Below are 16,312 nucleotides of genomic sequence, written 5' to 3'. Positions count from 1 at the left end.
TAAAGAGGGAGAGAGAGGATGTGTGGGAAAGAAACCCTCGTTGAAGGCACCCCAGCTCCCCACTGACTTGTGAGTAAACATCCAACCATAGGCACCTCACAGAAGTACAAAGATGAATGAAGCAGGAATGCAGAACACGTGAAACCAAGAGAGGAACCAGAAAAACAAAGGTACAGCAACCTGCATCTACCCAGCTGCTGGAGCTCAGCAGTTCAGCAGTCCCACAACACCCTGACTGCGTGAGCAAGCAGCAAGAAGATAAAGGAAAGATGGAAGCCAGGGGATGGTAGGAAAGCAGAGATTTCCAGCCCAAACTCAGGGACTTCAGTCATTCTTTACCTCACATTTTATGTACTGTGTAATGATTTTAAATGTTTCAACCCCAGTGTAGGTATCACTTTATAGTGGGGGCTGACTTTTCCTGCTGGTCCCACTGGGACAGGTGACACCAGTGCTCAGAGGGGGGATGAGGTTTCTTCTGTCATCTCAGGAATGGATCCTAGCCAGGGCCCTACGCCAGCTTTGCCATCAGCTGAATGCAGATATCTTCTTGCCACCCCTTTCTTTATTCTGTGGCACAGTCAAGCAATCTGCTTGATCACTGCCACTGCATCAGGCAGAAATGATCTCCAGTCACACGCTCTGGCTGATCTCTTTTACTGTAAACCAGCCCATGCAAATATTCCCTGGGGGTGGGATGGTGGCTTTGCTTTGCAAGAGGTGACCCACAAATCTTCTGCCTTTGCCACCTGTTTCCCTTCTGATGGTGCACGTGGCTGCAGCTTGCTCTTGCACCTGTACTTTTGACAAGTGCACTTGTGAGCATCTGCTTGGCTGTCAGGTCGTTGGCTGAGGCTCCACTCTGGTCCTTGATCCAAGTTGTTGATGAATATGTTGGACAAGGCTGGACCCAGTACTGAACTGGGAGGAACACCATTGGCCACAGGCCTCCAGCTAGACTCTGCCACACTGACCACAACCCTCTGAGCTCTTTCAGCCAGTTCCCAACCCACCTCACCACCCAATCATCCTATCCCTGCTTCTGAAGCTTGGCTATGAGGATGTTGATGTCCACATTGTGCATCTCAGGCAGCCTGCCAAGACACAGGCACCATCTCCTCCTGCTTCAGGATTCTGCTGCTGGGCCCCTCCACAGTGGCAGGGAGTTGACTCAGGAACCAGCCCCTATCCTGAGTGCCCAGAGAAGGGCAGCTCCACTGCCTGTGTTCCTGAACTGTGCTTAAGTCTCTTTTAGCTCCTTGAGCTTCCCAGTCAGTGCCAGAAGTTTCACAGTGAATCTCAGTCTGACCTCTGGACAGACTGAAAGAGTTGGGGCTGTTCAGTCTGGAGAAGAGAAGGCTCCGAGGTGACCTTCTTGTGGCCCTCCAGTATCTGAAGGGGGCCTACAAGAAAGCTGGGGAGGGACTTTTTAGGATATCAGGTAGTGACAGGACTAGGGGGAATGGAATAAAGTTGGAAGTGGGGAGATTCAGTCTGGATGTGAGGAGGAAGTTCTTCACCATGAGAGTGGTGAGAGCCTGGAATGGGTTGTGCAGGGAGGTGGTTGAGGTCCCATCCCTGGAGGTGTTTAAGGCCAGGCTGGATGAGGCTCTGGCCAGCCTGATCTAGTGTGAGGTGTCCCTGCCTATGGCAGGGGGGTTGGAACTGGATGATCCTTGTGGTCCCTTCCAACCCTGACTGATTCTATGATTCTATAAATGTTGCTGCTTGCCCGGGTGCCTGTCAGGTGCCAACCTGCCTGGCAGCTTTTGCTCCCTCTGCACTCCCTGCCAGACCTCCCCTGCTGTCTGCCCAGGTGTGGCCACTTTCTGCTGGCAGCCCTGTGGCACAAAGTTCTTCCTTATCTCTTCCTGGTGAGTAACTTCTTGTTGCTTGCTGTGTTTGCTTTAGCTCTGGGCACACAGCAGTCACAGCAGTCAGGATGTTTGACACAAGGCCCTCTTGGGGCACTGGAGCACCAAGACCAGCTGATCACAGCCCTCTGAGCTCTGTCCCTCAGCCAGTTCTCAACTCACCTCATTGTCCACTCATCTGACCCATGCTTCCTAAGCTTACCTATGAGGATGATATGGGAGATGGTGTCAAAAGCCTCGCTGGAGTCAAGGCAGGCAACATCTGATCCTGCAGACCTGAGCTCCATGTAAATGCAGTGTTGATGTTTTCCTCTACTCTTTGATCATTTCATGCACTCTGATCATTTAAGTTAATTTCAATATCAAATTATCCTCTGATAGAAGATATTGTACTTAGTATTGCCCCTGGCACAGATACTGCTCTGGGCTTGGGCAGTGCCTGCTGTCACACAAGGGGTTTTGCCTGCTCCCTAGAGCAGTTAACCTGCTTGGCTTCCTTTTTCTGACACACGCCTTGGTTTAGGGACAGAGAGCTCAGAAGTCCTCACCCCAACAGCCATGGTCCCCTTCACCTTGTCAGCTCACCTAGCTGGAGCTTGCACCAGCACTTGGTCTCTGCTGGTGTCAGATACTTCATCTGGACAAGGGAAGGGCAATGGATGTCATCTATCTGGGCTTCTGCAAGGCCTTTGACATGGTCCCCCACAATATCCTTCTATCTAAGCTGGAGAGATATGGATTGGATGGGTGGAGTGTTCAGTGGATAAGGAATTGGTTGGATGATGGCATCCAAGGGGGAGTGCTCAACAGCTTGACATCCAGATGGAAACAGGTGACACATGGTGTCCCTCAGGGGTCTGTATTGGGACAATCAGGTGAACCTCATGAGGTTAAATAAGGCAAAGTGCAAGGTCCTACACCTAGGCTGAAGCAATCCTCATTATCAGACCAAGCTGGGGGATAATGAGATTGAGAGCAGCCCTGCAGAAAAGGACTTTGGGCTGCTGGTTGATGAAAAGCTGGACATGAGCCAGCAAGGGGCACTTGCAGCCCAGAAGGCCAATGGCAGCCTGGGCTGCATCAAAAGCAGCATGGCCAGAGATGGAGAGAGGTGATTCTGCCTCTGCTCTGGGGAGACCTCACCTGCAGTGCTGTGTGCAGCTCTGGAGCCCTCAACACAGGAAGCACAAGGACCTGATAAAGCAGATCCAGTGCAGGGCCTCAAAAACAATCAAGGGACTGGAGCACCTCTGCTGTGGGTACAGGCTGAGGGAGCTGGGGTTGTTCAGCCTGCAGAAGAGAAGGCTCTAGGGATACTTAATAGTGGTCTTCCAGTACCCAAAGGGATCCTACAGGAAGGCTGGAGAGGAACTTTTCAGATGCCTAGGGATGAGGGAGAACAGTTTGAAGCTGAGGGAGAGTAGGTTTAGACTAGATCTTATGAAGAAGTTCTTCAGTACAAGGCTGGTGGGACTCTGGAATAGGTTGCCCACAGAGGCTGTGGATGCCTCCTCCCTGGGGGTGCTCAAGGCCAGGCTGGATGAGGCCTTGAGCAGCTGAGTCTAGTTGAGAGGTGTCCCTGCCCACGGTGGGGAATTTGAGTAGACATTCTCTGAGGTCCAATCTAACCTGAGCCATTCCATGATTCTATGATTAACAGAGCATTTGGGCCTTCCAGAAGAGCATCCCTTGTCAGTGGCAGCATTCCTTCTGGCCCTGCAGTGCACAGCAGGGAGGGGTGTTCCTGCAGTGATGGAGTCAAGCTGCATGGTGGTAAGCAGCCTGCCTGCTGTCCTCTTGGTTCTACATCTGGGTGAGTCTTCCATTCAGCAAACTCCCCTGCTCCTCACAGGCCTCACAACACCTGGGGTGTTTTTAGGCTTCTCCCAATTTGCCTCATAACAAATGTCACCTGGCTTAGGGCAGGCTCCTTCCAGCCATGAACCTGTGGAAAACTCTCCATTCAACTCATACAAACATCTGTGGCTCTCTAGTCCTAGGGTCACCTGGGGGATCTGCAGGTTAGGCAGCTCTGATGCCTTACCAGCAGTGAGTCAGGAGACCACAACCCCCTTTATCCCAGCTGTTCTTCTGCCACTCCATCTCCTTCTGGTCTGCAGAAATCCACTTCAGAGAGAAGGAAAGGAAGTGGTTCTTCCAAGAAACCATTTCTCCTGTTTCTTCAATATTACACATCCTGATTCTTTCACTGTCACATAGTCCTCACCCCAAGAGCAGGAAGCTGACATGAGGCCAGCCCTCTTTCTTTTTACTTTATCCTTTTAGTTTTATACAAGCAGATTTGGCAGTGCTGCCACAAGGCTTGACCAGGCAGTGAAGGAGGGCTGGCATTTGCTATCCTGCCTTTGCTACCAGTGGGTCAGCTAAACCTTGTCCAGAGCTGAAAAGGGAGGGAAGGATGGAGGGAGGGATGGAAAGAGTGAGGGAGGGAAAGAGGAAGGGATGGATGAGATGAAGGAGTGAATCATTCAAAATTTGAGGATAATTTTCCCAGTATTTAGGAAAGGGAGAAGAATTATCTGCATCTTTCTGAAGGGATGGGAAATATTTACTGAGCCATCCTTCCAAAAGTGAATGTGTGCCCTTTCTGGTGGGTATCAACTTTCAGGTCTGATCCCCACTAAGGCTCAGCAGAATGAACTACAGGTTGGAGTTGCAGGCCAGGAGGTGATCCTGAATTGTAGGGGCATACCTCCTAACACAGATGTGACATGGAAGTACTATAAGGCTGTCATAAGGTCATTTACAACCTCTTCTTTGAAAGGTAAGGCTTCCAACCCATTGTCCCTTCTCTCCAGCATATGGCTGAGACACCTCTGCACTCATAACCAAATTTGTGTTCCCAAAAGGCAAAGCTCCAATGGCAGATCGCTCCTATATTGACCCAAGCAGCAAGCACCTGAAGCTGATGGACTTAAAGATGTCTGATGTTGGCATCTACACCTGTGCATATGGCTCTCACAAAGTCACCATCTCACTGCATGTCTTTAACTGTGAGTGATTAGAGGGTTCCTATCCATGGGCAGGGGAACAGGGAGGGGACCACAGAGTGACATCTTTTACAGAATTGCAGAATCATAGAATGTGAGGGGTTGGAAGGGACCTCCAAAGATCATCCAGTCCAACCCCCCTGCCAGAACAGCATCACCTAGGGCAGGTCACACAGGAACACATCCAGGTGGGTTTGCAATGTCTCCAGAGAAGGAGACTCCACAACCTCTCTGGGCAGCCTGCACCAGGGCTCTGGCACCCTCACAGGGAAAAACTTTCTCCTTCTGTTCCCATGGAACCTCCTCTGCTCCAGCTTGCCCCCATTGCCCCTTGTCCTGTCATTGGACATCCCTGAGCAGAGCCTGGCTCCATCCTCCCCACACTGCCCTTCACATCTTGATCAACATGGATGAGGTCAGCCCTCAGGCTCCTCTGCTCCAAGGTAAAGAGCCCCAGCTCCCTCAGCCTTTCCTCACCAGGGAGATCTTCCACTGCCTCCAGCATCTTTGTGGCTCTGTGCTGGACTCTCTCAAGCACTTCCCTGAGGTCCTTCTCAAACTCAGGGACCCAGAACTGGACACAATATTCCAGATGTGGCCTCACCAGGGCAGAGCAGAGGGGGAGGAGAACCTCTCTTGACCACAGCCCTTCTAATCCACCCCAGGATGCCCTTGGCCTTCTTGGCCACAAGCACACACTCCTGGGATTTTTTTATCCAGATGCCATTTCTTCTGGCCCGAGCTATTGTAGCCCGTTTCTCCTTTTTCTCCAGGGCACAAAGTCTCTGTTTCCTCTTTGCTGTGACACTTGTCCCTCTCTTGCAGGAGGAGGAGCTGACTTACTGGCTGTGCTTTTTCTTTTTACAGTGACAATCTCTTCAGATGGGCACTTTCTGCCCAATGAAGTACTGGAGCTGACTTTAATGCAAAACTCAACCCACCCTCTGCCTGACCTCACCATCACGTTGTTTGACAGTAACAATAACACAGCCAGACCACAACTCTTGCCAAACAAGACCCCTCAAAAGTACACCCTGAAGTTAAACCAACTGGAGACTACAGACAGTGGCACCTGGATGTGTCACATCCATTCAGACTCCCCACCCATCAATCACAACATCTTCTTTGACGTCAAGGTGTTAGGTATGCAACAACAAAATGCAGCTCACACACAGCCTTGGGAATCTGTGCTGCCTCCAGCTCACGAGCTGAGCTTTTACTTTCCATCATCCCAGACAATGGTGTTCCAGGGCCAGTTTCCCAGGGATTCTGACACAACAGCTGGGGAATTGCTCTGCTGACTGAGCTCTGCTCTTCCTCCCGTTTTCCTGTCTAGGCTTGGTGAGGAGAGGATTCTCCTCTCCTTGGGGCCTATTCTTCTCAGAACCAGTGAGCTTGGGAGCTTTGTCTCTTTAAACCTGTTCTGTTTACCCTTGCTAGGGTATTTGGCAGCTTTTATCTAAGTCCTTTTTCAACTGAGCACAGCATGAATCTCTCCAGATCAAAAGCAGACCCAGGGAAGTGCAGCCATGGCTTCCCCTGCCTCTCTGTTCCTTGTCTCTCCTCCATTCAGGTTTTCAGAATCCAGATTTGGAACGAAAGTATGCAGCTGTTGGTAGCACAGTCACCTTGTCATGGCACCTGAACTTCCATAAGATAAAGTGGAATAAAGGTTTCACAGGAGAACTGCGCTGGGCACAACGTGAAAGTGCAACTGCTCATAAGCTACTCGATTTCAACATCACAGCACAAGGACAGCAGCATGAGATGACAAAAAGCAGACACTTCCAGCTGGAGATACCTGAAACCAAACCTAAAAGCACCATAGAGGTGAAACTCCTCAAAGTCCATTACAACTACTCTGGGCAGTACCTGTGCCAGCTGATGTACAAGGGAAAATACACAGAGAGCAAGATAGAGCTGGTGGTGATGAAAGGTGAGAGAAAAAGAAGTGGGTCAAGAGATGAGGAGCTGCAGAAATATGGAAGACATGAGAGCCTGGGTGGACCATCTCCCCATCCCCTCCCTCACATAGCCTTCCCTTACATTTACAGTCTCAGCTAACCCTGTGGGGCCACTCCTCAGAGGGACCAAGACGACCCTGATCTGCCAGGTCTCTAGTCTGCCATCCAATGCCTACTTGCTCTGGGAGCGGGTGAATGGCACTCAGCTGGACACCAAGCAGTCAAAGCAGAATGAAGCAAAGGTGGAGGTGAATGTCAGCGCTGCAGGGCTGTGGAACTGTACCCTCATAGAAGACAATTACAGCAAGATCAGCCTTAACTACCCTGTGGGTATGGAAATTAGCATCATATTCACCCCAAAGCTTTAACGTTGAATCATGGAAAGTTTGGGTTGGAAGGGGCCTCCAAAGGTCATATAGTCCAGCCCCCCTGCAGTCAGCAGGGACACCCTCAAGTAGATCAGGTTGCTCAGAGCCCCATCAAGCCTGACACTGAATAAAAATCTGTATTAAGTAAAGATAGGGTCAAAATACAAACTTCCCTTTCTTTCTTGTGGTGTTGCAAAAATGGTCACAAGGGTTCTAACACCCTGCAATGAGATCTAGCTTTAATGAAGGTGCAATTACAGCCTGCTCCTCATTCCCAAGTACAAAGTAATGTCTTACTCATGTCAACATTCTCTTTGTTTCTGTGTTTGAATGCTTCTCTCCTTCCACAGAGGAAGCTCCTGCTTGGACCAGCTATGTGGTGATTGGAGCAAGTGTTGGAGGCAGTGTTTTGGTGCTCAGCCTTGCGTGCCTGTGTGTCATCAGTGGTGTGAGATGGCAGCAGAGAAGGGTAAGTGCCTCAGTGCAGGGTGAAGAGATGAAAGGCTCCCCCAGTCACAGGAGAGATTTTTCTGCCTGGATGTGGAGCAGAACAGAGAAATCCTTAGACTCCAAGGAAATGGGTAGAGATGGACAGTCTGCAGTTGTCAGACAGTCCTCCACCTCAGAAGAAGCATAACAATAACCAATCATTTATCCCTTCTCTCCTGGCAGCAACGGGCAAGAAGGATGGCACAGGCAAGGCAATACTTGCTGGAAAACAAGACATGCCAGTGTCACCAGTAAGTGGCAATAAGAGCATCCAGAGTGGGTAAAGGCTCTGCTTTCAAGATAGGAAAGCTGGGTGGTCAAGTGGGGAGAAATGCAGCTTGTGCCTGCAGCACAGCTGCATTCCAGCATTGGCAGCTCATGGTGACCCATGCTTGAGAGCTAAGAGCAATGCACAACAAACATCCTGTTCTGCCCCAAACCCACAGTAGCACTGTGCTGGGAAACGTGTTTCTGCAGAAAGGTTTCACCTGAATTGCCTTGGTAGTGAGAGATGTTAAACAAACCCAAGCTCCAGAGTCTTTTGAGATGTTCTACAGAAGATCTGGGACCTGGATATTGAGGTTGTGGAGGTGAAAGGGCACACAACCAAGCTGGAAGAGGGCACCCAAATTAAACCAAAATCCATCTGTGCATAATGTGATTCCAGCTCTGCTGAACCACAGACTGTGAGAATCAGTGGCAACCTCCTGGAAGCAAGGAAAGAGCAGACAAAAACATAGAGCACTGTGAGCCATGCCCTCTACCACAGGCCTTGGTTGATATGAAATCATGGAATCAGGGAATGATTGGGTTGGAAAGGACCTCCGAAGCTCATCCAGTCCAATACCCTGCAGGCAGCAGGGACATCCTCTACTAGATCAGCTTGCTCAGAGCCTCATCAAGCTTGACCATGAATATCACCAGGGATGGGGCCTCAACCACCTCCCTGGGCAACTTGCTGCAGTATTCCACCACCCTTATGGTGCAGAACTTGTTCTTAACATCCAATCTAAATCTGCTCTTCTCTCATTTCAAACCATTGTCCCTTGTCCTATCACTGCAACCTTTGCAAACAGTCCCTCTGCAGCCTTTTGTAGCCCCCTTCAGCTACTGGAAGGTCAGCTTCAGAGCTGGGATGTGTCTGTGGTGGAGAGTTGGCTAACATAAGGTGTCAAATCTCATTCTCCCCTACTTTTTATCAAGGTTAAAAAAAGAAACCCCATAAGGAGAGGACAAAGCCCTTAAAGCCACATCAAAAAGTAGATAAATCTGTGCAGCACAAGTACCAATACAGTTGTTCTTTATCTCTCTTTGCCAAGGAAGCAGCTGGCTGTAACTGACACCTCAATTAGTGCATCCATGTGGATGCACAAGCAAGGGTTTGCCATTCTCAGCTACAGTGGCAGGCTGTCACTCTCTACACTATGCAAAAAATTGAGGGGTTGGTTGGCTTCAAGGTATCAAAGCACAGCCTTTCACTTCTGCACTACTGCTACTCACACAGCACTTTTCTCTTGCAGCCAGCTGAAGAAATAGTATTGCAGCACTGGACTCAGAAGGACTGCTGGAGCCTCAGCTGTACCTGAACACTTGCCAGCCCACAGTGCTCCCTCAATCCATCTCCCTAGCTCTGGTTTTGATTTAATCTGACCTTCTTGTGGAACCAGTTGGATGTACTTCTTTTACCTGCCTGAGCTACAGTAAATTATATCGGGGTTGGGGGGTTTCACTTTTTCTGTTGCAAACTGGATTTACATATCAGCCTGATGCCCTGGAGGGATGTTGTCTGGCTAGGAGCTGATGGACAAGACAAGAAACCCTGAAGGGTTCTGATTGCTCCCCAGTTCTGTAGTGAGGGACACTGAAGAGAAGCTATAGATATGTATACACACACATACAAACACACCTGTATTTTGCTCATGCCCTTAAGCTGACTGTCTTGTGGAACCAGTTGGATGTACTTCTTTTACCTGCCTGAGCTACAGTAAATTACATTGGGGTTGGGGGTTTCACTTTTTCTTTTGCAAAATGGATTTATTTTTTTCTGAGTTCCAAGTTCACCTTTCTCCCTTTCCCACTAGGATGTGGAATCCTGATTCTCACTATATCCTGCCTCTCTGGCTGCCGTGAGCCTTCCTTAACACACCATCACTCTGCTCTGCATGAAACCTGACCATTCCCATTTGGGTTTCCTGAGCAGTTTGAGCCTCACAGTACCCTTCTGACCCAGCCCTCCACCTGCAATCTTCTCCTCTCCCACAACAAGCCAATGCACAAGCAGAAACACTGCAAGCAGTGGGACAATTCAGGATTGATTTTGTTGGAAAGGCAGCTCAGGATACCAACAGCCTTTGGAAATCAGAGCCTGAAGAACTCTGAATCTTGATCTAGAAGATAACTTTAGGAATCACCCAGAATGTTAGGGGTTGGAAGGGGCCTTCAAAGATCATCCAGTCCAACCCCCCTGCCAGAGCAGCATCACCTAGGGCAGGTCACACAGGAACACATCCAGGTGGGTTTGCAATGTCTCCAGAGAAGGAGACTCCACAACCTCTCTGGGCAGCCTGCACCAGGGCTCTGGCACCCTCACAGTGAAAAACTGTGAGGCTTCTGACACTGCCCTTCACATCTTGATAAACATGGATGAGGTCAGCCCTCAGGCTCCTCTGCTCCAAGCTAAAGAGCCCCAGCTCCCTCAGCCTCTCCTCAGCAGGGAGATCTTCCACTGCCTTCAGCATCTTTGTGGCTCTGTGCTGGACTCTCTCAAGCACTTCCCTGAGGTCCTTATTGAACCGAGAGGCCCAGAACTGGACACAATATTCCAGATGTGGCCTCACCAGGGCAGAGCAGAGGGGCAGGAGAACCTCTCTGGATCTACAGCCCTTCTAATCCACCCCAGGATGCCCTTGGCCTTCTTGGCCACCAGGGCCCATTGCTGGCTCATGGGCATCCTTCTGCCCACCAGGATCCCCAGGTCCCTTTCCCCAGAGCTGCTCTCTAAGAGGTCAGTCCCCAGCCTATCCTGGTACATGGGGTAGTTCTTTCCCAGATGCCAGACTGTACACTTGGCCTTGTTGGATTTCACTCAGATTTCTCCTCAGGCAGCTCTCCACCTATCCAGGTCTGGCTGAAGAGGGGGTGTCAGCCACTGCTCCCAGTTTGGTGTCATCAGCAAACTTGCTAACAGTGCCCTCTGTGCCCTCACCCAGGTTCTTGATGAACATATTGGATAGTCCTGGTCCCAGAACCAACCCCTGAGGGACTCCACTAGATATAAGACTCCAACTAGATGCTATTGGAAAGGGGGTTACAAAGTAATTTCCAAGGAGAACAAGCTCACAGAGTGCAGAGAACAGAAAGCCACTGACAATTCTCACCAAAATGACTCTTGTTGGCTCAAGGAGATGGGAGAAGGAATGAAAAGCCCAGGAAAGTAAGCAAGAAAAAGCCCAGGAAAGTAAGCAAGAAAAAGCCCAAGAAAGCACCACTGAAGTAAAAGTGTGTTGCAGAAATGCCCAACTGCCCTTCAGGACAAACACTGCTCACATGTGTCTGCAGAAGCCTGGTGTTCAGAGAAGTTCCACCATCTGCCAGCGCAGGTCAGAAAAACCTGCAGGTCCTACAGCTGTCACTGGCTGGGGTCCAGGTTTGCTCCTCTGCACTGGGCTGGCTGGGGAGAGGTAGAGAGGAGCTCTGGGCTGTGGAAGTGCTCTCTGTGGTGCAGGATGCCCATTGCTGGAGGAGAGGTTCCCCTGTAGCAGTCACACAGGCGGCACACAGGCATTGACAGCTGGCAACGACGGCAGAGACACCACCTGCGAGCCGGGGGAGGCATCTTGCACCTCTCCCCCCACCTCCCCCTCCAGTGGGGATGTAGCCCCAGGCAGCTGTGGCAGCAGGTGTGAGGCATCACCAGTGTCGTGCCTGCTCCTGCACCATCATCCTCCCCAAACCAGGAGTGATGAAGGTTGGCCCAAATGCTGTTTCCCTTCCCATAGCTTGTGCTTGTGCACACAAAACTACACAAGTTTGGCAAAGCCTTCATCCATATCCTGGAGCATGCAGTCACTCCTGCTCCTGTCCTGCCCCAGAACTGCCAGCATACGTTGGGAGCCAGTTGAAGGCCATCAAGTCTCCTACACAAAACATCATCAGGGCTTAAGGAGAGGTCAGATCTGGGAGCTGTATGATGGAAAATGAGCACAGGGTCACTGGTGGTCAATATAATGATCATGACACAGTGCTTGGCACAGCTCCCTTAACCAAACCAGTTCCTAACTCCTGCAGTCAGACCTTTCTCCTCAGATAACTGCTAGAGGACCCAGGTCTGCACCTCCTTCCACTCACACAAGTGGCCAGGGATTACCCTGTACCACCTTATCTCTGGATGGGGTAACACAACACACAGGGTGAGGGTCCATCATGAGCTCATGGAGCACTGAAGCCATCTCCAGCCAGAAGCTCACCTGAGGCTTTGGCAGCTGAACCAAGACCCTGTGCGCCTAAAAGCACAAGTCTGGACTCTTCCAGTGAGAGGATGACAGAGCCATAGAATTGTAGAATTACCAAAATTGCTTTGGTTGGAAGAGACCTTTAAGATCAAGCCCACCATTCTCTAACTCTACCAAGGCTGGTGCCAGACCATGTCCCTCAGCACCACAACTCTGCCTCTTTTAAACACCTCCAGGCATGGGGATTCAACCACCTCCTGGGCAGCCTGTGCCAGGCTTTGAGAATCCTTCAGTCAAGAAGTTTCCAACCTAAACCTCCTCTGATGCAACTTGAGGCTATTTCCTTTCATCCTGTCAGTTGTTACCAGGGAGAATAGACCAATCCCCACCTGGCTCCAACTTTTTTTCAGTGAGTTGTATAGAGCCAGAAGGTCTCCCCTGAACTTCCTTTTCTCCAGACTAAACACCCCCAGTTCCCTCAGCTGCTCCTCACCAGCCCTGTTCTCCAGACCCTTCAACAGCTTCCTTCCCCTTCTCTGGACCCAGTCCATCCCCTCAATGTCCTTCTCGGAGTGAGGGCCCCAAAACTGAACCTAGTGCTCAAGGTGTGACCTCCCCAGTGCTGAGTACAGAGGCACAATCCCTGCCCTCAACCTGCTGGTCACACTATTGCTGATCCAGCCCAGGATGCTGGTGGCCTTCTTGGCTACCCAGGCATAACCCCTTCATCAAAGGTCCCTGCACCCGTTTCCAGGTGGCCTGGCCAAGTGTTACAGAGGACATGATTGTGCTACTGGGATGACTGTGAGTGCACAGCTTCCAGTTCTCCCATCTGGATGGGTGTGACAAAAAAATGAAGACTTCTCCTAACACCACACATTCCCTCAGCAGCTCTTGGGAGCTCAGCAGCCATTACCCTGCCCAACTCCAAAGTCCCCTGCAAGCACAAACCACTCTAGGCTCCAATCTCATTAATGTCTCTTGTTTGGCAGCAGTTCTGTCTGTATCTTTCCCCATGAGAACCTTCTTTGGTCCCCAGGTGCACATATTGCCCTAACTGAGAGAAAAGTCATGCACAGAGCAAGTCCCAGATGGGTTTTGCTTTCCAGCTGAGTGCAATACTGAAAGCTTCAGCGTGGGCTTCAAGGAAAGATGGAGGTGGAGGTTCAAGCCTGATAAGCAGTTTGTACAAAACTCAAGTATCAATTTAGATGTATTTCCAGCTGAGGTGGCAATGGCCTGCAGTAACATCTTGCCCAGGCCTAGCCTGTGGCCATACAACAGCAGGCTCCACTTCTGCCTCAGCATGGTGTCTTCACAGCCTCTGCAGCAGGTAACCCAGCAGCAAGAGCACTGCCACACAGCACTGAAGGCAGGGAAGAAAAGCCAGGAGTCCTTAGCAGAGCACTCCTGTGGGTTCCCTTCCTTCTGACAATCCAGGGCTTTACAGGCTGTCACAGTCCTCCTTCTCAGGAGACACTGAGAACTAGAACTGCTGGAGAGAGTCCAGAGGAGAGCCACAGAGATGCTGAGGGAACTGGAACCTTGTGGGCTGAGAGCTGGGGCTGCTTGGGCTGGAGAATAGCAGCCTGAAGGGCATCTCATCAATGCTGATCAATACCTAAAGGGTGAATGTCAGGAGGATGAAGCCAGACTCTTCTCAGTGGTGTCCAGTGGCAGGACAAGGGGCAATGCACACAAACTGGAACCCAGGAGGTTCCACCTAAGCACGAGGAAAAAATTCTTCCCTTTGAGGTTGTCAGGGCACCGGGGCAGGCTGCCCAGAGAGATCATAGTCTCCTTCTCTGGAGGCATTCCAAACCCACTTGGATGTGTTGCTGTGTGATCGACTCTGGGTGATCTGGCCTTAGCAGGGGGTTTGGACTGGGTGATCTTCAGAGGACCCTTCCAGCCCCCACCATGCTGTAATTCTGTGTGATTCTGTGACTTGTCCCTTTGCTGGGTGTGACAAGGGTGTGTCCACAGCATGCAGCAAAACAGCAGCTCTGCATGATACGAACTATAGCTACACAGCTCCACAGAGCAGCAAGCATGCCAGACACACTTTGGATGGTGACAGCTCATCAGAGCAGCCCTGAGATGATGACAGGGCTCAGAAAGCCATCCATGGCAATACTTAAATGACAAGGGCAGCAAAAGCTCCGTTCAGTGATGAGGAAACATCACGGATAGCAAGAGGATAGAAGAAATTGAGAAGCACTGGTGTTCCCCGTGAGGGGCGCTGGTCTTTCCCATCCTGCTGTTCCCCACGTTTCTGAGCTCCAGAAGGAAAAATGCACAAGTTTGGACTCACTTCTAATGAATGGTCCCCTGTTAGGACTCAGCTGCTTGCTCCAGGAGAGGAAGGAGCTTGGATCCAACTGAGGAGAGAATCATAAAGGTTTGGCTTGGGAGGGACCTCCAAAGTTCATCCAGTCCAACCCCCTGCAGTCAGCAGGGACAGCCTCCCCTAAAGCAGCTTGCTCAGAGCCTTGTCCAGCCTCACCTTGAATATCTCCAGGGATGGAGCCTCAACTCCCTCCCTGGGCAACCTGTTGTAGCATTCCAGCACCCTCATCCAATCTCAATCTGCTCTTCTCTTATTTCAAACCATTGCCCCTCATCCTGTCACTGCAGGCCTCTTTGGCTACTGGAAGGCTGCTATTAGATCTCCCTGGAGCCTTCTCTTCTCCAGGCTGAACAGCCCCAGCTCCCTCAGCCTGTCCTCATAGCAGAGGTGCTCCAGTCCCCTGATCATCTTGGTGACCTCCTCCGGACCTGCTCCATCAGGTCCATGTTCTTCCTGTGCTGGGGGCACCAGAGCTGGACCCAGTACTGCAGGTGAGGTCTTCCATCTCTGGCCACGCTGCTTGTGGTGCAGCCCAGACTGCCATTGGCCTTCTGGGCTGCAAGTGTCCCTTGCTGGCTCATGTCCAGCAGCATCCCCAAGTCGTTTCTGCAGGGCTGCTCTCAATCTCATCACCCCTCAGGCTGTGTTGATATCTAGCATTGTCCCATTCAGTTCTGCTGAACTAAAAAGCCATGGGCTGAGATTACCCCAGCCCACAGCCCTACCTCCTGAAGCCCTTCCTGCTCCCAGTTCATTCCTGCCCTGTGAGCCCAACGCCATGCAGGCCACAGTCGATGCTGTCAGCCTGATCCGCCACAGCAGCCCACGTGAGTCACGCTCCCTGCAGGCTCTGCAGCAAAGCACTCACAACCCTCAGTCTTCAGAGCCCAGTGACCCTGCCTGCTCCTTCACACATTCCCAAGGTCTTGAAAGGAGGAAGCTGTGCACTTCAGCCTCTCCTCATTTCTTTTATTTCAATGGGGAAAAAAGGAGAACAGTTTTCAGCATCCATTTGTGTGGCTCATTAGCCTCATGCAGCTACAAAGGGATAGCAGCTTCCATCCACCCTTCGTGGATATGAGGGTGGAGCAGGAGTACCAGACCCCTCCAGGTGCTCAGCTCTGGACTGGTTACTTCCTTGATGGTATTGCTAAGCATGTTTACCAGGAGGGCCCCCAGGCTTTGTTAAAGCATTCACCTCCAAACCAAAGGGTCTGCCTTTGCCTCATGCATGTCAGCATCTTTCCCCAGCAGCTCCCTTGAAGAAGTCTTTGGCTCTTCTCCCATTCATTTTCAAGCCAGCTTGGCCAAGCCTCAGAGGTGCTTCCAGATCTGGAGAACAGCAGAATAAGAGGAGGAGGCAGAGACTGCCTTGCTGGAAAGGCATCAAAAGAGAAGAGAGGAGAAACCCCTGCTCCTTAGTGCTCCAGCACCAGCTGGCTGGTGTCAAAGTGCCTGTTTCAGTCTCCAATGCTGGGAGGCCCCCCTTTCCAGCTTGTCTGTGTGCTGTATGAAGGTGAAGTCCTGGAGATGAATAGCAGTAAATGATGCTGGCTCTGTGAAGACCATGGCTCTGGAGGAGCTACCACACCAGCTGGAATGATGAAGGGAGCCAGAGAGATTCCCTGGTATGGGTCAGCTGCATCCAGTGTGTCAGTAGCACTCCTGAAATCCCAGCTTGTTTTTGAATTAAGAAAATATTGTTCTGGTCTCCAGAAACCTCAGACAAACCTTGACAAGCTGGAGGAACAGGTGGCAAAATGAAAATTGCAGTTCTGTGTTACAAATCCAAAGGAAAGAGATCA

The 16,312-nt window shown here is 50.9% G+C and overlaps 1 protein-coding gene across 1 annotated transcript; it reads left to right on the top strand.

The window, feature by feature from the left end:
• Window positions 1-3,626: 3,626 nt before the first annotated feature.
• On the top strand, window positions 3,627-16,055 carry LOC128971510 (uncharacterized). The gene is made up of 10 exons (XM_054387089.1): window positions 3,627-3,687; window positions 4,504-4,659; window positions 4,745-4,888; window positions 5,753-6,028; window positions 6,459-6,821; window positions 6,940-7,179; window positions 7,568-7,686; window positions 7,890-7,957; window positions 15,258-15,334; window positions 16,024-16,055. The coding sequence occupies exons 1-10, from the start codon at window positions 3,627-3,629 to the stop codon at window positions 16,053-16,055; spliced, it is 1,536 nt and encodes a 511-aa protein (XP_054243064.1).
• Window positions 16,056-16,312: the final 257 nt, after the last annotated feature.

This window comes from Indicator indicator, chromosome 14, assembly GCF_027791375.1.
Source record: "Indicator indicator isolate 239-I01 chromosome 14, UM_Iind_1.1, whole genome shotgun sequence".
NCBI lineage: Eukaryota > Metazoa > Chordata > Aves > Piciformes > Indicatoridae > Indicator > Indicator indicator.
The sequence above is the reverse complement of the archived record's forward strand: the minus strand, read 5'-3'. Positions and strand labels throughout refer to the sequence as shown.